The sequence below is a fragment of the Gekko japonicus genome, unplaced genomic scaffold (genome assembly GCF_001447785.1).
Source record: "Gekko japonicus isolate JY-2015 unplaced genomic scaffold, Gekko_japonicus_V1.1 scaffold1635, whole genome shotgun sequence".
NCBI lineage: Eukaryota > Metazoa > Chordata > Lepidosauria > Squamata > Gekkonidae > Gekko > Gekko japonicus.
In genome coordinates, this window is record NW_015168098.1 from 74,699 (window position 1) to 94,790 (window position 20,092).

The window sequence follows — 20,092 nt, forward strand, 5'->3', positions numbered from 1 at the left end:
TATATATATATATTATGTACTGCATATATATATATATATATATATCCAAAAGGAGACTTCAACAAAGTGAAATGCACATATAGTCAGGAATGTATCTATTCATATAATAGATCATAGGAAAATACAGAAGCCACCAAGATCCATAAAAGGAAAAATACAGAGTTCAGAGTAGATAGCCAACACTTTTTCTAGGTAGTTTTCAGTGTTTTAAACTTCTGGTCCTTCCTCAGGAACAAAGAACAACTATTGGAAGTCTCATTCCATTTCCTTATAGGACAATACTATTCAGTTTCTTTAACATAGGGCAAGGTCTCCTAAACTTTAGTGAGGACCTCTCAAGGCTGCTTCTATGTAACAGGACCAAAAAATAATAATTCCTTACTGTGGCTCCCTATGCAACTCCTGAGCTGGATGTTGTCTAAAGTCTATTTCATGCAAATGGTAAATTATCTGAGAAGCAATTTCACCAATGAGGAGATCTCCTGGCTGGTACCACTCATGGGGAACAGGGAGGGGATCCTTCATGCTACATTTGGTGGTCTCTGTTTTGGATGCAATCAAAGGCAGAAGCAGCAGTAGCAGTCTTAGTTCCAACATCCTGGCAGCAATGTGCACCTTTTCCGTATCTTTTCACAGACTCATCCTTCCTTCCTAAGGTTACCTTGGATGGCAGCTGAGTCTGCCAATAAATGTTCTAAAAGGAAATGCCTTTGCTATGGTAAACATTTCTGCAACACAAATGCATGTCAGTTCAAAGAGAAAATCCTATGATGGGATACCTGGCTTGAAAAGGCAAAATGTGAGGGCTCAGAATTATGTTCAGAGACGACCTACATCTAGATGTCTACCCTCAATGGTTTTGAAACAATTTTGAAGCTGATTACTTTCTGGAACTTTCTGAAAGGCTGAGAAACATCTGAAGAGGAGATCAAATTACAGTGATTTGGACAGTTCCAGGGGGAAATAATTTCTTCTGCCAACAACATCTGAAAAGTTTGGTAGCAAAAATGTTTTATTATTTTCTGCTCTGAGCACAACTTTGTTCTGGTCTTTAATGGGAGCAAAAGGAGGCTGGCAGAACCCTGGCTACATAGATTCCTCTCCACATACACACACACACACACACACACACACACACACACACACACACATATTCAAATGGGGAGTTGAGGAGGGATTCATCTCAATAACCCTGGCTACATAGATTCCTCTCCTAAATTTGTGTGTGTGTGTGTGTGTGTGTGTGTGTACACACACACACATATATACACATACATATTGTTGCACCAACTGCTTTATCTACAGCTGTGCTTCAAACTAGCAAACACCTGTTGTTGCTCGGGACTCCAGTGAAATTGGGTGTCCTTCTTTAGCAAAGCGTAAAGAGGTCACACTTTGTCTGCAAAGGCTTCAATGAAGTTGCGGAAGACGTTAAAGGTACCCAAGAGTGCTCTGAGTGATGGCACATCAGTAGGGGCAGGCAAACGAGAGATGACTTCCATTCTCTGCATGTCTGGGGCTCTGCCGTTGGGTCCTAATGCTAGTCCTAGGTATTTTACATTTGATTGAACGAGTTGCGCTTTTTCGCGGCTGGCCTTAAAGCCAGTGTCTCTTATAAGAGTCATAACCTCCTTGGTTATGTCTGTGACTTCTTCTGCAGTGGGGGCGTCAATAAGAATGTCATCTACATACGAGAGCACGTGAGCTCTTGACCCGGGTTTCAAGCGTTCCCACATTTGCACAACGTGTGCGTGGTAAATGCTGGGGCTGGAGTGAAAACCCTGTGGTGTACTTTTGAAAACGAACTGCTGGCCATGTAAGTTGAAGGCAAACTTGTACCAGCAGGACTCATGGAGTCTGATTGAGTGAAACGCATTAGCCAGAACGATTACACTGTAGTACCGGGATCCAGCGGCAATGGCGGCTAGGATATCATTGTATTTGGCCACAACTGGGGCAACCAGAGGGGTCACCGCGTTGAGGGCTCTGAAGTCCACTGCTATTCTCCACGTGACTCCATCTGCTATAAGGATGGGCCAAAGTGGGGTGTTGCACATAGACTGCATAGGGATTATGACATCCCAATGGATAAGTCCTTGTATTGTTTTGGCAATTCCTTCCTCAGCTTCTGCCAGATACTTGTATTGTTTCTGAGGCTTTGGATCATTTCCCTTGATGAGTACGCATGTATCCTTAACTGTGCCACACTCAGCTTTGTCTTTGATCCAGATTTCCAGAAATTCTTCCTCCCACCTGTCCTCTGCTATAGGAGTGAGGGGTAGGGGTGTTTTTAGAGCTCCACAGCGATGTACTGCATTGACCTCGCGGGGTGCCCCTGGGATTTGTCACAGGAAGCCATTCGCCAAGTCAATGGTCAGGCTGTGTTTTTGAAAGAAGGGCGCTCAGAGAATGCCATCGTCCTCTCCGTGATTGCAGCAGGCACTGACCCTAGTGGAAAGTGTACCCAATGTGAGGGGGATGCTCTTCCAGACCTGGTCTTTGTGTGTGCCTCCCGCGAAACCAGAGAGAGAGACATGTGTCCCAGATGGCTGGCCCCTCTCTGCAAAGTGTGGTCTCAAAATGTTAGTGGCAGCACCAGTGTCAACAAGAAAAGTCGCAGGGGCAATGGTCCCTGGAGCCCCGATCCCTGAGTTTATGGTTGGCCTACCCCAACGGTCTGGCTGGAACTTTGCCACGACTCCTTGGGGGAGACTTTGGTGCTCCGAGCGTCCCTATTCCATGGCCAAGATCATTTCCATGAAGGGATTGGTCCCGGCTGGTCGTGTCGCAGCTAAGGAGGACCGCGTCTGGCTGATCATGGAACTCATCCATGTTGTAGCCTCTTTCCTTCAGTCGCATCCAGGCATGTCAGCGCAGAGGGTTCCCCTTAGTGTGGGGGCCTCCTGCATTCTGGCCCTGTCCCAGACTGCCCTGAAAGGGTTGTCCTTGCACCTGCGGCAGAAAGCCCTGCGGTGCGTTAGAGGTATTTGGGTTGCTCTGCTGACCTGAGAACCCTTGGTAAGGTCCGTGTTGCGGTACCTGGTCGTAAATTGGTAGGGGTGGGGCAGAGGGTTGGGGGTGCGCCTGCACAGGAGCGGGACCATAACGGTGTCCCATTCTCCCTCGGTACGTGCCTCCACCTCTCTGATTGCATCTCCCATTTCTCCTGTCATAAAAACTGCCCATGAACTTTCCATATTTGCTTCCAGGTTCTCCCGTGGGACTGTCTTGGGAGTAATGGTTTGGTCCATTATTGGCATAGGTAACTGCCATAATGGTAGTTTCTTCCTTGTCCTTGTCTCTTCTGTTTCCTGTTTTAGGGGTTTTAAAATTTCCAGATCCTCTTAGAAGTGTTAAAATTTCCAGATCCTCTTAGAAGTGTGGCCACTCTCCTTATTCTGGCTTCCAGTTCGGGCCAAGTTCCCTGTGTGGGGTCAGAGATGTTCAAGGCTAGCTGGGTTTGCCCATTAAAGCCTTTGATTAATGCGTCCCAGAAGGCGGGCACGTCAAAGTTTGGGGGGTTGGTAGTTGCATCGACCTTATTTGAAATAAGTCCTAAAAGTTGTTTTGGGGCCATATAAGTCTCTGGGTCTTCGTTAGCACTTTGTTTCTCCAGGAAGAATATGACATTCAGGCTGGAGTTTGGGTTCAGGTAGGTGAGAACTTGTCTCATCCACTGAATCTGGGTTCCGTCCATCAGATTCCCTGCTGAAATGGCAGTGTTAATGGCTGCTAGGCTAGCTCTGGTGGCACACCAGCGCACTAGCAGTGTTAGGTCCTCTCCAGGTAAACCGACATAGGCGGTGGTGGCCGTTGTGAGCCACTGTACGGCATTCTCTCGACTGTGAGAGCCTAGTTCTTCTGATATTGCTTTGACTTCCTCTGGTCACCATAGGTGATTCTCTGTTATAGTCTTAGTAGTGGTTTTGTTGCCAACCTTAACAGTCTGAGTGGTGGTATTGATAGGATTTATGGGGAGGGGTCTTTGAGGATCGACTGCCTTCAAAGATTTCACCTGCTCTTCTTGGTCTGATTCGCTGCCATATAGGTCTATTAAACCTTCTGGGTGAATGGCGGATATGACCGCGCGCTGTAGTCCCAGTTGTCCCTTAAGGGATTCAATCTCTTTGTGGCAGGAATCATGGGTCACAAGTTCTCTTTTTGCATGGCTCTGTTCAGCGAGGTAGCGAGCTGCTGATTGTGTGGCTGCTAGTTCCACGGTGATTTTAGCTAAAGCTGTCTCTGCCTGTGTTGCTCTTTCCAAGGCTTCCGCGCTTGAGTGTTTAGTCTCTTGCATGGCATCTGCCAAGCTTTGTTTTTCTATAACTAAATTTACTCTTTCTGCTCTCATCCGGTATAATTCCTCATCATTGGATTTTTATAGTTCTCCTATGTTTTCCTCAAAATCATTCTTTTTCTTTTCTAATAAGGTCTCATAATAGTTCCGTTGGGAATCAAGCCCATGAACATGTTCGGATCTCTGTTTCTCCACTTCCGATTGCACTTTTTCAATATCATCCTTTTTTGTTTTCTTAGAAAGGAGCACTAGAAAGCAAGACAGAAAGTCATACAAACAACTACTGATCTTTAAATAGATGTCATTTGGGATAGCTGAAGCAACACTAGTCCAGGACTTTCCTTGTCGAATTCTGAGATGTTTGACAGGGGGGAATGAATCCCAGATGGCTTTCACCAGGCCTCAACTATTCCTCTTAATGCAGAATCTCCTTTAGAGTTTTACTTGTATCCCAGATTCTGGGCATGGAATTGTGAAATGGCCCATGTGCAGTTGTGAAATGACCCAAGCAACCCATTCCATTCATTGCTGGTAAGTCCCAAGAATAAATAGTCTCTTCAGTACCTGAGACACATTAACCCTGCAGGGTTTTTTTTAATTCTTAACTAGCAATGTGCAAGAAATGCAAAGAAAATTCATTTATTTGAACAGCTGATAAGGGAAATTCAGGCCACAATCTAGGATCATTACCTACATTCTAACTGCTGTTGATGAATATAAGCAAGAAAACACAACACTGAAAAATAATTACTGATCACAAAATGATTTTTATTTTATATTTTAAAAAAGATTCTTTGGATCAGTCACATTTTTGTATTTCCTTAGAATATGAACACAATGCTGAAATAACCCAAATAATTGTTGGCATATGTCCAGTCTCTCTCTCTCCCCCCTCTCCCTCTCTCTCTCTCTCCCCCTCCCTCCCTCTCCCTCTCCCTCTCCCTCTCTCCCTCTCACTCTCTCTTCCTCTCTCATTTTAAAGTAAGATACTTGGAATCACAACCATTCTTAATGTTGTCTCCTTATTACTATCTCTTTCCTGTTTAGCTCAGGTCTCAACATAATGATGTAGCATTTGGGGGAAAAGATACAGCTCAGTAAGCCAGCACTAGACACCAAGATAGAGAAGATCTCCACAGCTACCATGTATTTCCCTTTGGTGGTCATATATGTTGGAACAAAAGAAAGCCAAACACTGCAAAAGATCAGCATGCTGAAGGTAATGAACTTCGCTTCATTAAAACTGTCAGGCAACTTCCTGGCTAGAAAAGCCACAGTCAAACTCATGATGGATAGAAGCCCCATATATCCCAGAACAATGCAGAACATGAGAACAGACCCTTCATTACATTGCACTATGATGTGTTCAGCCAGTGACAGTGTATCAAAATCTGGGAATGGTGGCGTGGTTGTTAGCCACACCACAGAAATACATGCTTGGATGATGAAACAGGAAAGAACCACTGAAATATTCAGCCGTTTCCCCACCCACTTCCTCATGCTGGACCCAGGGTTGGTGGCCATGAAAGCTACAACCACAGTGATGGTTTTGGCCAACACACAAGGTATAGCCACTGAGAAGATCATGCTGAAAACAGATTGTCGGAGGAAGCAGGTCACCTTTTCTGGTTTTCCAAGGAATAGCAAAGAAGAGAGAAAGCAGAGCAGGAGAGCAATAAGAAGTATGTAGGTGAGACTCCGATTGTTGGCTTTGACAATGGGGGTGTCTTTGTATTTAATGAAAATGCCTAACACGTTGATTGTGATAAAAGCTAAAGATACAGCTATGGAAGCCAAACTAATTCCTAAAGGTTCTTCAAAAGACAGGAAACTTATTGTTTTGGAAAGGCATCCATCTTGGTTCTTGGTTGGATATTGATCACTCTGGCATTTGATGCAATCATCCATGTCTGGGGGGGGGAGAAAGATGAGGAGGGACGATTAAAGTGGTAGTTGATATGAAATATTAGTTTCATGACTGTATTTTACATGGAAGCAATGTTGAAAACATTATACATTTCAATTTCTACTGCCAAAGCTTGTTACAGTATCCCTCCAAATAGCTAACTTTCCTTGCAGTGGTTATTATGATGATTATTACTATTGTTATGGCCATTGTTCTTCCTATTTGTCTATATTGATCTTAGCTATTTGATCTTTATGCTGATGTAAAATGGTTTTTGTCTCTGAGTTGCACCCAAGGTGAGCATTTAAAAGTGTGAATGCTCCCCCAGTATGATGGTGAGTGAAACACTTCACTGCCTCTCTTTCACTCCTTCTCGTTCTCTTTACTCAGAAGTAACCCAGGACTGATCATTTTTCAATACCCCCTCCCTTCTCACAGATCCCATTCAGCCCTTTTGTTTGCTCAGAAAATGAAGAAATGATAGATTCAGCATTCCGTATGAATGGAAATAGAAAAAAGACATGACAACTCAGGTGAAAGTCTGGGTGAATGTCAGTTTTATGACTACTCTGTGACACTGATACTAATGCACAGTAAAAACTTTGTGGTCATCAGTTTCCCCTAGGTTTTGAGGAAGTCCTGGATGATGCTGATTCTGACAATTCAGAGGGTACACATTTTGCAGGTACAGTCATTTACATCCAGTTGACAGTTAAAGTTTGGAATTATACCTGCAGTCATACGGGATTACCCAACTGGGTAATGAAAGTACCCACAAAGTAGTTAAAGTACCCCTAAAAGAAGCAATCATCTTGAAAAAAAATGGAATACTGCAGTGTCCTTCTTGCACCCAAATGATATGATCAGTGATTGGAAATTGGAACATATACCTTTCTGGTCAAATTGCACAAGGGTATGTTGACTTTATACCTCCAAGCTTCCTTATTGGAGATACATTACAATTTATTAAAAGATTTTGGATCTGAAACTACTTCAGCCTTCATAATGGATGCCCTTCTCTAAATGAGAGATGAGTGAAAGCAACCCTGATGATGCTCCTTTCAGGCCCATCAACTTGACACTGATGGCACTGGTATTTCTGGCCACTGTGGGATACAGAGTGTTGGACTGGATGGGCCTTTGGCCTGATCCAACATTGGCATCTCTTATGTTCTTATGACACCTGAATCATTTGAATTAACCCAGACTGCTGATATATCACATCCAACTACCCTTTTGGCTTGAAGTCTGCATTTCTGGGCAAGGAACACAATCATAGCAGCAAAACGTCTCCCCTTCCTTCTTTTTCTTTTGAGAGCCAGGGTTGCAGAAATCATTACACACAGAAAGGGGGGCCACCTATTGAAATAAATGAAAGGAATTTAGGATGGCAGACATGAGACATTATTATGCATCAGCTGTGGTGTGAAGAAACAAGTGATCAAGATTGTGTTTGCTATGGTCAGTTTATACTTCTCCAATTGCAGTACCTGTCTTTATGGATCAGGAATATTTGGGGTGTAGAGAAAGCAAGCTGACTATTCAGCCCAGTATCTCCTCCCAGAGAAGATCTAGATTTGAGTCCAGTAGCACTTTAGAGACCAACACAAATTTGGGGGGGGGGTATGTGTTTTCAAGAGTCTAAGTTCCCTTGATCAGGGAGAGAGTTTTCCCATGACTGCCATATAAAAGTACCAAATTTTAATGACAGCATCATGAAAAAATATTTCTCAGTATCTCACATATCTGAAAAATATAATGTTGGCTTCAAATGTTGTAAAGAGTAGAGATGTTTGGCAATGTACAAAGCTATACCTCATAAGATTTTGGATGCAGACTGTGGTCTGTCATGACCATTCACTCCCATCTAACAAACAAAAAGACCAAAATAGGCGAGAAAGTGAAAACAAAATTCTGAGTTAGCCACCCAAACAGTGAGAGTAGCCCCTGAGAAAATTTGAATAAATACCTTGTTAAAAATGGTTTGCCACACAATCATATTGTCGTGAATTATGAATTCTTGTCCTTTAGGAGCTTTGGAATTTACCCTTCCAATTTTTACCCTATGGAAGGACTTGTTTGGAAATGTGACAAGATTCGTTATATCAAATCCACCTCCCAGTTCCCTTTTATCATTAAAAGACAATCTTTCTCCAAATGAGTTGTTGAATACAATGCCTTGCAGGAAGGGGTGGACCTAGTTGAAAGGGGGAGAAGAAGCAATGTGCTAGAGTCTTTCATCTCATCCAATAACAGCTGTATGATGCATAATCTTGAGCAGTGAATAGTTATTATAAATCATTTATTACTAAACACATGAAAGGAGTAATATGTTTTTCAACTGCTAAGGTTTTTTTTTGGGGGGGGGTGTCCTTATCAGCAAGTTGAGATGTAACCATCTCATAGGGATATGAATCAGAGCAGGCTGTAGTATCTTCTGTTAATATACAATGGACTGGCCAGGAGAATATGTGAAGTAGTATCAATCTTGCCTAAAGAGCAGGAGTGAATTCATTCTGAGTAAGGTAAGCACAAAAACCTACCCCTCATAATTCTCAAAGAATAAGCATTTAACTTGGGGAATGCAAAAGCTCTTATAAGACTTGGAAAGGTCAACAGATAAGTATGAGGGAAAAGATTTCAGAGGAAGAATGCCAAAAAACTAAGATGAACAAGTGTATCATGCTCTAAAAGCAGAGCTTTGGAAATCAATTAATTTTACCAACTTCTCAGCAAAACATGTTGCACAAAAACCTAATTGCTGAAGAGTGTTTAGAGTAACATTGACAGCCAAAAGTTTCTTTTTTTTTTACAAAACATTTTTTAATTTATGTTTCATATAACATACAAACAAATAACAAGTGAACTATGGTAATTTTTGACATGTAAAAAAATCAATGCATAACTGTGGCTGTGGTCACACGGAGCATTAGGCACGCTAGAGGGACAGAAGATAGGTGGATTTTCCGGGCGCGATCTCACCACCACATCCTGGGAAGCATCAAGCACCCAAGGCTTCCCGCCGAAGACGCGGGGTAAAAAACTAGTACCTCGGAGATACTAGTTTCCTGAAACCTTGGGGCAAGGGCAGGCGTCTGATCAGGTTTCCGGTGGTAGTTCCGGCACCCGCCCATGTCCCCTCACAAAAAGGTGGGGTTTTTTTCAAAGTCTCCACGGATGCACACAACCACCCAAGGGAGCATGCGCACATTTGAGTTTAAAAAAACAACAACCCCGTTTGCCCTGCACCCCGCTTCTTTGCCGCACCGCAGGACTGTGGAGTGATCAGCACCTCCCCCTACCACGGGACCTCCTTGGGACCTCCATGGTAGGTCTGCTCGCGCAACCGCATGTTATTTAGCCCCGGGGCAAACAGCCATGCTTCCCCCCCACATTTTCCTGCCCGTGTGCCCGCAGCCTGTATAAAGCAAATGAACAACCACAAATAAAAATATTTCATAATCAGTATCTATGGCAATAACATCAATCTATAGCAACTATGTTTTTCAAAAGAAGATTTACTAATGGGATTATTGTCTATTTTTTCCAGTACAGAATTCCACACTGAGAAATGAGTTATAAGCTAAATATGAGTTTTGAACATTCAAACCTGTAGAGATCTTATCCATTATGAAATGGTCCCAAAAGTTTCTTGTGAACAGTCTTAAAACAGGAAGAGTTATAAAAATAGAAGAAGAAGAAGAGATTGGATTTATACCCCGCCCTTCACTACCCAAAGGTGTCTCAGAGTGGCTTACAAACTCCTTTCCCTTCCCGTCCCCACAACAGTAGGTATGAGGTAGGTGGGGATGACAGAGCTCTTGACAGAAACTGCTATTTTTCAAGGACAGCTCTTATCAGAACTACAGCTTGCCCAAGGTTATCCAGCCAGGTGAAAGTGGAGGAGTGGGGAATCAAACCCGGTTCTCCCAGATTAGAGTCCGCACACTTAACCACTACAGCAAACTGGCTCTTTTAAGTATGCCAAATAGCCCTTGCTACTTGAGTATTCCCTGATAAATAGTCTGAATGCTTGCAAGCAAGCCCTTGCCTCAAGGGAAGCTTGACCTAATTCAGAATGAAAGCCATGCCAGCTACGCAGCACAGATTATTTACAGTTTTTACAAAAAGAATAAGAATAGATGGTCAATGTTTTCATTAACTGAAACTATCATTATTACTACTCCATAAAGAATGACAGGACAATCATCTTTTAGATTTAGAACTTGGACAGCACCAGGAACAGAATTCCCACCTCCATTTTGAAATAATGATAATATGCTGCAAGACATTTTTTTTTGCTTTGTATCTGATCAGCAACTGGTGTGGTCCCCATTTTAAATTGGATAAACAAAGGATATCCAAAGATGAAAACTCCTTTGCTTGTTGGATTTCTTCACCATTCAATATCCATTTGCACACTGTAGGATTTCTTCTTTTAGAGAAGACAACTACTTTGTATCTGATAGTTTATTCTCAGGCCTTCCATAATACAATATTCAAAAAAAAAAAAGTAAAGACCAATGCTCCCTCTAAGCTGTGGAGTCCTGTGAGCAAAAATTCTACTTTGTGAGCTACTGGCATTAAAGTTGTGAGCGAGCGATTTGTCTGCTGCATAAATCAGTTAGCTCTGGAGCCCTCCTTCCCGAGCTGAGACATAAATGTGTGAGCCGGAGGCTAAAAACCTGTGGGCTAGCTCACACTCACTCAGCTTAGAGGGAACACTGGTTAAGACCCCTTTAGACCCAGTCTCGTCTGAGGTAATAGGGCACGATCATCAATATAGAACAAAACTAAATATTATAATTGGCTTAACAAGGTGGGTGACAAGGCCATTAAAATGAGTAGAACAATCATTCATATACAGAAGAGAAGAAGAAGAAGAGATTGGATTTATACCCCGCCCTTCACTTGGAGTCTCAGAGCAGCTTACAACCTCCTTTCCCTTCCCCTCCCCACAACAGACACCCTGTGAGGTGCGTGGGGCTGAGAGAGCTCTTGACAGAAACTGCTTTTTTTCAAGAGACAGCTGTGCCAGAGCTTGTGACTGACCCAAGGTCACATCAGCAGGTGCAAGTGGAGGAGTGGGGAATCAAACCCGGTTCTCCCAGATTAAAGTACGCACACTTAACCACTACACCAAACTTGATATAAAGAGTCTTCATTTTTAGATATACTGCTGTTACACTTTCATGTCATTTCAGACAGTCCAAGCCAGTCAATAGTTACTTTTCATTTGAAGATCAACAGTATGCAGTGTTATCCGCCCCCCAAATGCTCTGATTATCACAAAAAGAAAGAATGCACAAAATGTTGTCACCAAATAATGCATTTTTCATTGGACGAGTTGGAAAAAGTTGAATATCGTCTCATACTAACATACTAACAGTTCCTTGTGTCAGCATTACCTGCCAAGGCCAGAGATCTTGACGTTCCTTTATTTTACCATTGATCATTGCCCTGTGACTGGATCTGGATGAGTATAGGACATGAATAGCCTGCACTATGGCATAGACTGCATTGTAAATGCTGTAGCTGTGACCAGTCATGCTCATTTCAAAAACAGGCCAAGAAAGGCTCTTCAGCCTCTCCTCCCCAGTACAGGTTTCACTGGTGTCCCTTGTCTCCTGGGGATTTGGATAGAAACAGTCAAATGCTTGCTCCCAGAATTCCTTTAGAAAACTGTTTCCTTGCTGCTGATAAGGCTTTATGTCTTGAAGAAAGTTCTGGAAGCCAAGAGGCTCATCTGAATGAATTGTGAAGGAAATGGTCCCATGGAAGAACTGGAAATCCCAGGCCCTCTGAAGGCCAGTTAGTGCAAAATCAACTTGGGCTGTCATAATCCAAACTTTTCTCAGTGATGCATTTTCTTTATAATTGGGATTACAAAAAAATATAATAATATAAAGTGTTATAAGGACCATTGAATCTCCATAGACGATACAGGCATTGGCTTTGCTCTCTGCAAGAGGTAAATAAATTTCTAAAAATCTATCAGAAGCGTAATACAAGTCTTCCCAATTGTGTTTGTTTGGAATGTTTTGCATGAAAGCCAAACAGATTCCATTTTGGGAAAGCAGGGGCTCCAGCACCTTCAAGAAATGTTCTCCGCTGTCATCATCCACAGCAAAAAGGCCAACCCACGTCCACTGGAAATGGAGAAGCAAGCGTATGATCCCGATATTCTGATGGGCTTCATTTGGAACCATGCTGTAAAAGGAAGGGATTTTTTTTTCATCTCTTACCTCTGGGGCAAATGATCCGTATGTCAGCTGAAAGAAAATGTACAGATCTTTTAAAGAGACTTTAGGAGGACCGTTTGAGTGCAAGTGACTAATGGTCAAAAGGGTATTTAGTGAAGGAAATTGTAGATCTGGCAAGAGAAAGCCAGATGCTTGTTCTGGGCTGATTTTGCACTAGAGCTGACTCGATGTTGCGCCGCCGTTTGCCCCAATACTATTGGTCAATTTCACACTCGAAGCCGCAGGGCTGCATTTGACCCGCGGCTTCGCCCGATTTCCTCTGCAGTTTCGTGATCCTCAAAAAACAGTATCATGAAACTGCGGGGGAAATCGGGCGAAGCCGCGAGTCAAAATGCAGCCCCGCAGCTTCTGGTGTGAAATGGACCAATAGTATCAGGGCAAACAGCGGTGCAACATCAAGGCAGCTCTAGTGCGAAATCAGCCCTGGTTAAAATATCTCAGATTGTGGGGCTAATGCGCAATTTCTAGAAGAAGAAAAGATTGGATTTATACCCCGCCTTTTAGTACCCAACGGAGTCTCAGAGTGGCTTACAAACTCCTTTCCCTTCCCCTCCCCACAACAGGCACACTGTGAGGTAGGTGGGGCTGAGAGAGCTCTGACATAAACTGCTCTCTTTCAAGGACAGCTGTGCCAGAGCTTGTGACTGACCCAAGGTCACTTCAGCAGGTGCAAGTGGAGGAGTGAGGAATCAAACCCGGTTCTCCCAGATCAGAGTCTGCGCACTTAACCACTACACCAAACTGGATCTGTGAAATGATTCTGCTAAGAGCAACTTATCATTCCTTGTACTTACTATTACCCCTTGCCTATGTGTGGGGATTCTTTGACCTTTGTTCTCTGCATCATTCAAACGTCTTCCTTTTCTTACCTGCACAATAAATCCCCAAAAAAGAAACAGGGCAATTGGTTGGATTACTCCTTCTTCTCTGCACAGAATTTACCTGCGGAATCTTGTAGAGACTTAGGATGTCTGCCATGTGTAAAGAGACTTCAGAATTGAATCCCCCAATGACTGCCATCAAGTTTTTGTGGGCATTGCATTCATAGTTGGGAACAGATCTATGCAATTTGCACAGCAGATCCAGCATGGCACGATAGGTTGTCCTCATATCATAGTAGCTGTCATAGATGTGGAAGCCAAGGGTGACGTTGGGCACGATCTTGGGATTCTTGTTGATCTCATTGATGGCAAACTCCAAAGCTAGGACATGCTGGTAGAACTTTGTTATCATACTGTAAAAAGAGGCACCGGCTGCAATCCTACAAACAGTTTCCAGGGAGTATGCCCTACTGCATCAAATTATTACCCCTGAGTAGACCTTGCCACAATAGTGGTCCATTCTGGGTCTGATTTAATTAACTCACCCTAAGGGTAAACTTACCTTTGTCACTAATGTGTTCAGAGCATCTAACATACTCCTTGTTCAGCGCAAATTAAATTGATTGTGCACCTGAACTTCTCTGCAATTATTTTGACACATTTGCTGCATCCTACCATTCTTATTGCAGGATACACATGATTTACAGCACTTCCTAAAGTAAACGGCTATCCTTATTCCCTCCTACTTTAATTTGATTTTAAGCTATCATTTCTCAAGGCTCAGCAAGATCTCCAGAAGCTAAATGCAGAATAAATACAACTTGTCTCCAGTGAAAATACATATAAATGCACATATATGCACACTAAAACATTATGCATTACACAGCCTGGGTAGTTCATGCACTGCACCTGCTGACATATACTTCATACTCTTGATGACATATCCTAGGATAACTATGACCCCCATGACTGCATTAATCAAAAGAACAATCAGCCTTTTGGTGTTGAATTCAACATTACAGGTTATTGCAGAGTAAATAAAAATATAGTATAAAATGATGGAGTTTTGGAAAGAGATTCAGGCATAAATTATAAGAGGAGAAGGAGGAGAAGACATGAATGCCCCTATTTCCGAGTATGATCCTATGCAGACTTAATTCTAATTCCATTGAAATGAGAGGAGTTAGAATAGTGTAACTCTGGTTAGGACGGCACTGCTAGCCCATACTAGATTGTATGGTGTTTCACTGTACCATTTAGTCCACTAAAATTTGAAAAGATCCCACTCTGAGAGAAGACAGAATGTGATTGAAAAGAAGGAGTGCTGGACTGTACCAAGCCTACATATTCTTGATGGAGTATCCCACCAACAGGAGAAACAAATGTTAGAATTTGTAACCTGGCCAGTGTCAGAAGGAGCAGGAAGAAAATTCTTTACTATAGGCCACCAGGCAAATTTTCAGCAGGCGGTCCATCAAAGTATTTCCTGAAAAGGGTAACAGATCTGAGAAGAAACTCCACCAATTACAAGATCTCCTGGCTGGTACCATTCATATGGAGTATGAAAGGAACCTTTCAAGGTGTCCTTCACAGTATGTGTTTTACATACTACGGAAGGCAGAAGAAGCAGCAGCATCACTGACACAAACAACATCCTAGCCTCCTGTGCCAGCTGATATCCTCTCTCTGACTTCATCACTCTTCTGTGTTGAATTTTGTCTGAGTCTACCAGTAGACCTCCCAAAAGCATGTCCATTGAAAGGGCAGATATTGTGACCTGCCCATTTAGCTTAATAAAGAGTAGCAACTGCCTATTCTGAGTCCCTTCTCCCAGCTCTAAATGAAAGGGATGGTGGTAATTATAACCGGTTTCAAACATCATTCAAATACAGTTTTAATGCACATTCCAAAAATCAAATGGATTTTAGTCACAGGAACAAATGATAGTGATTCAGATAATTACAGTGTTTCAGAAGGCAAAGAAGACAGCTGCCTTTCAGAAAGAATGAAGAAATATTTAAATGAAATAATAACGGAAGAGCAAGCCGGTTTTCTACCAAACAGACAAATTAGAGACAATTTAAGAATGGTGATTGACGCATTTGAGTACTATGATAAGCATCCAGAGAAAGAAGTTGGTTTTTTGTTTGTTGATGCTGAAAAGGCCTTTGATAATTTAAATTGGGACTTTATGTTTCAAGTAATGGAAAAGATGGAGGTTGGACAATCCTTTACAAATTTAATAAAGGTGATATATACAGAGCAAAGAGTGGCATTGAATGTAAATAAAGATATGACAGAACAATTTAAGGTCCAAAAAGGGACAAGGCAAGGTTGCCCGTTATCTCCATTACTGTGTATCTGGATTTTAGAGGTGTTGTTGAAAAAAATAAGAGATGATAAGGATATAAAAGGACTTACATTAAAAGGTTTTTCATATAAATACAGAGCTTTTGCGGACGATGTGATGTTTTTGGTTGAAGATCCAATCGATAATTTACCGTTGCTTATGGATAAGATAAAAGAATTTGGAGACTTGGCTGGATTCTATATGAATAAAAATAAGACCAAAGTGTATGTAAAAATATGACGAAAAAGAGACAACAGGATTTGAAGAGGAAATACAGTGTGAAGTTGTTAAAAAGACTAAGTATCTAGGTATTGATTTGACAACGAAAAATATTGACCTTTTTAAGAATAACTATGAAAAGCTCTGGAATAAGATAGTACAAGACTTTAAAAAATGGGATACTATGAACTTATCATTGATGGGAAGAATATCGGTGGTAAAAATGAATGTTTTACCTGGTCTGATGTTTTTGTTCCAAACTATTCCAATAGTAAAGGTCATTAAAGTGTTGAATTTATGGCAGAAGGAGTTGTCGAAATTTGTGGGCAGGAAGAAAACCAAGGATTAAAATGAAGATTTTGTGTGATGCAAAGGAACGAGGAGGTTTTCAGTTACCTAACCTTAGACTATACCATGAGGCGGTATGTTTGACATGGTTGGAGCAGTGGGTTAATTTAGAAAATAAAATTGTTGGCGTTAGAGGGTCATGATTGCAAATTTGGTTGGCATGTTTATTTATGGTATGACAAATAAAGTTGGACAATCTTTTCAAACATCACATCATTATATATGAAGAACACTGTGCGAGACTTGGATGAGATATAAAAGGTTCTGTTTTGAGGACAGACCTTTATGGATTGTTCCAGCTGAAGTAATTAAACATTTTTCAAAACATAAAGGCGAAGATTGGTTACCTTACAGAGACATTCTGAATATAGAAGGGGGAAAGTGTGTGATAAAAGCTAGAGAAGAGTTAGACTTCGAATATGATTGGTTAAATTACAGACAAATATATGATTTGTTTACAACTGGCAAAAATGTTATGGCTTTAGAGAGAAAAATAATGAAATAGAATGTGTGTGGGCGGAAAAAGGGGAAAAATGATTTCAAAGATATACAGAGTGTTGTTAAAATGGTATAGAGGATGAAACGGTAAAAGAGCAAATGATAAAATGGGCTGTAAATATGAATAAAGAAATATCTATGTCATCTTGGGAATGTTTATGGAAAAAATCAATGAAAATCTCTACTTGTAATAATTTGAAGGAAAATTGTTATAAAATGATGTATAGATGGTATATGACGCCAAAAAAATAGCTAATATGAATGAGAATATGTCGAATAAGTGTTGGAAATGTAAAAAGCATGAGGGCTCTTTTTACCATATGTGGTGGACTTGTGATAAAGCTGCAGATTTTTGGACAGAAGTTCATAGTGAAATGCAAATGATTCTGAAATCGACTTTTAAGAAAGAACCCGAAATATTACTTTTAGGGCTCAAGATGGAGGAGGTAAATGTGACTAAAAGAACATTGTTGTGGTATTTGATTACTACTGCAAGAAAGACATATGCACAAGCCTGGAAACAAGATAGGGTACCAGAGATTTGGGAATGGATAAAGAAAATGCTTTTTATGGCTGAAATGGATAAACTGACAAGGAAACTTAATAATAAAGAGGATCAAGAATTTATGGAAGAATGGATTGACTTTAAAGAATATATTGAAAACAACTGGGATGTAAAAAATAACTTACTTTGCTTTGACAATTATTAAGAACAGTATGTAATAGAATGAAATAATGGTATAATGTTATAATGTTACCTGTTAAGAATTTAGTAAGAGGGGTTGTAGAAGATGGTGAACTAAGAATTGATATGTACAAGGGGGTGGGAGCACTGCGGGAGGCCGAGAAGGGGGGGTAGAAGAAAGTAGAAAAGGGTATATGTTGAAAAGAAGAAATGTATTTTTGAACGTGTTGATATATCCGATTAATAAAAGTGTTTAAAAGAAAATTTATATAAAAAAAAGACAGCTGCCAAGTTTAGCCTTTGAGTGGCATCCTTGGTAGCAACATTTTTTTTAAGTGGAACTCCTTGTGTCCTCGGTCATCTTGTCAGACAACAAGCAGCAGCTGAACTCTGTTGGGGAAAATAGTCAAAAATACTTACATAATCAAAGTTTGCAATGGATCTTTGCTTCACTGGAGAGGGAACATTTCTTTCTGTTTAAAAATCTTTATTTCTAAGGGTAAAAGGTACACTGGAAACCTACAAAATAACAAACATACCTAGAGCTACGTTGTCACATCTTACAGCTACAAAGCATGGTCACACAACAATGGCAATAATGGAGAATCCTCATTCTTCTTGATCCCTAGAAGAAATCACCTGAGTACATTAACCAATCAATACCATTTACTTTTGTGGGCTTTGCTTGCATTGGCTGTCTGCCAGGTTTCCTTCCAGGTCAGTCTAAACAATGGTATAGAAGGTAAACAAAGTTAACCCTGTAATGACTGGAATCTGAGACCTTGCAACTCATATATTTCCAACAAACTCTACGCTAAAGCCATCTGCTTCATAGAGACTCCATTCAGTGCCCAAGTTATGGGAAGTACAATCCTAAACATGTTTACTCAGACATATTCAAATGAATTTGGTGGGTTAGATCCAGCTAGGAATTACATTCAGGTGTGCTCAATTGCTCTCCCCACTACACCCCCATCCCATTTAGATTTTGTCTGCACAGGATCCATAGCATTTGGGGGTGGTTGGATGGGACCCCTCTTTCCATTTCCCCTAGCAGAATAGTGATGCGCCATCATATGATCTACTCACTAGGTCCTAAAGGGAAACCAAACAGGCCTTCAGGAAGCCTGGAATTTCCAATTCTTTCACAAAACCATTTCCTTCAAAATTGACCCCAGTGAACTTACTGGCTTCCAGAACTTTCAAGACATAAAACCTTACAAGAACCAAATAAACTGTTTTTCAAGGAATTCTGGGAACAAGCATCTGACTGTTTCCATCCAAATCCCCAGGAGCCAATGAGAGTTAATGAAACTAGTACTCATAAGGAGAAGCTGAATAACCTTTCTGGTACTGTTTGTGAAATGTGCATGACTGGCCACAGTTATAACATCTATAATGCTGTTTATAGGACATCCTTTGCTGGCCATATAGTCATCTAGAGTCAATTATATAATACTGAAAAGTGGCACAATATGACAAATCCATAATCTCCAGCCTTGTCAGGTAATGGGTTGGGTCTACTGCAAAATTTCCAATCGAGATAAAGTTCTTGCTCAAAGAGAAACACAAGAAAAGCTGCAGTAGCGACTTGCTATTTCTGGTAGCCCTTCTTGTGTTTCCACGTGTAGGATCTTGTGCAACAAATTTCTGGACCCTATAATATCTTGGGAATGAAAGTGCTAAGTATTGCACAAGATCTTTTGCAAACAGAGGTACAGTTAAGTCCATCTATGTCTCTGCTCTCTGAGCTTTTTCTTGGATAGTTAGGTGGCAGTGGTGGCCAAAGTTGACTTTCACCAGCTTTTGGCACTGTGGTGCTTGTCTTGATACCATTTACATTAGATTACTGCAAGATGCTCTATGTGGAGCTGACCATGAAGACTATGCAGAAGCTGTAGTTGGTACAGAATGTTGCAGCCAGAATGATGACTGGTCATAGGAGCCATATTGCTGTAGTCCTGTCCCATCTACACTGGTTTCCTATTTGCTTCCCCGGTCAGTTCAAGGTGCTAGTATTCACCTTTAAATCCCTGCATGTCCTGGAACCAGCATACCTCAAAAACTGCTTTCTCCCATACAAACCAACCCATTCACTCCACATATCCTTGTGTGGATACAAATCCAACTCTCCTCCTTCACCTCCTCCTCCTTGGTGGTAAAAGCTGCCACCTACTTATCCAACAGTAAGCCTGGGTCTGAGAGCATGCCCAGCTTTGTCTTTTGATAAGTTCATATAGATCAGACGTTCCTAAACTTATTTGGCCTAAAAATTACTTGGGGCCCCCCTGGAAATCTACCTTCAAGGAGAAGAAGAGGAGGAGGAGGAGGAGGAGGAGGAGATTGGATTTATACCTCACCCTTCACTACCCAAAGGAGTCTCAGAGCGGTTTACAAGCTCCTTCCCCTCCCCCACAACAGACACCCTGTGAGGCAGGTGGGGCTGAGAGAGCTCTGACAGAAACTGCTGTTTTTCAAGAACAGCTGTGCCAGAAGTATGGCTTGCCCAAGGTCATCCAGCAAGGGGAAAGTGGAGGAGTGGGGAATCAACCCCGGTTCTCCCAGATTAGAGTCCGCACATTTAACCACTACACCAAATTGGCTCCTTGAAGTGGACAAAAGAAGTGGACAAAAAGATGCAGAGGCAAATTTGCACATAGTAAAGAAAGATGTTGTGAATAAGACACTTTGAAGGTCAAAATCAT

The 20,092-nt window shown here is 41.5% G+C and overlaps 1 protein-coding gene across 1 annotated transcript; it reads right to left on the reverse strand.

Moving 5' to 3' along the window:
• Positions 1-4,378: 4,378 nt before the first annotated feature.
• LOC107113433 (vomeronasal type-2 receptor 26-like) lies at positions 4,379-13,699 on the reverse strand. Its single transcript, XM_015414761.1, has 5 exons — positions 13,409-13,699; positions 11,612-12,475; positions 7,436-7,493; positions 5,327-6,207; positions 4,379-4,531 (listed from the first exon to the last, which is right to left on the reverse strand). The coding sequence occupies exons 1-5, from the start codon at positions 13,697-13,699 to the stop codon at positions 4,379-4,381; spliced, it is 2,247 nt and encodes a 748-aa protein (XP_015270247.1).
• Positions 13,700-20,092: the final 6,393 nt, after the last annotated feature.

Bases quoted from the DNA above. Each gene is read 5' to 3' on its own strand.
- LOC107113433 (XM_015414761.1), bottom strand. From the start codon at position 13,699: ATGATAACAAAGTTCTACCAGCATGTCCTAGCTTTGGAGTTTGCCATC. The intron at 6,208-7,435 runs GTAGTTGGATGT...TCCCCCCCCCAG, and splicing joins GCAGACTTCAAGCCAAAAGG to ACATGGATGATTGCATCAAA. The intron at 4,532-5,326 runs GTAATAAGGAGA...CTCCTTTCTAAG, and splicing joins AGCTAAACAGGAAAGAGATA to AAAACAAAAAAGGATGATAT.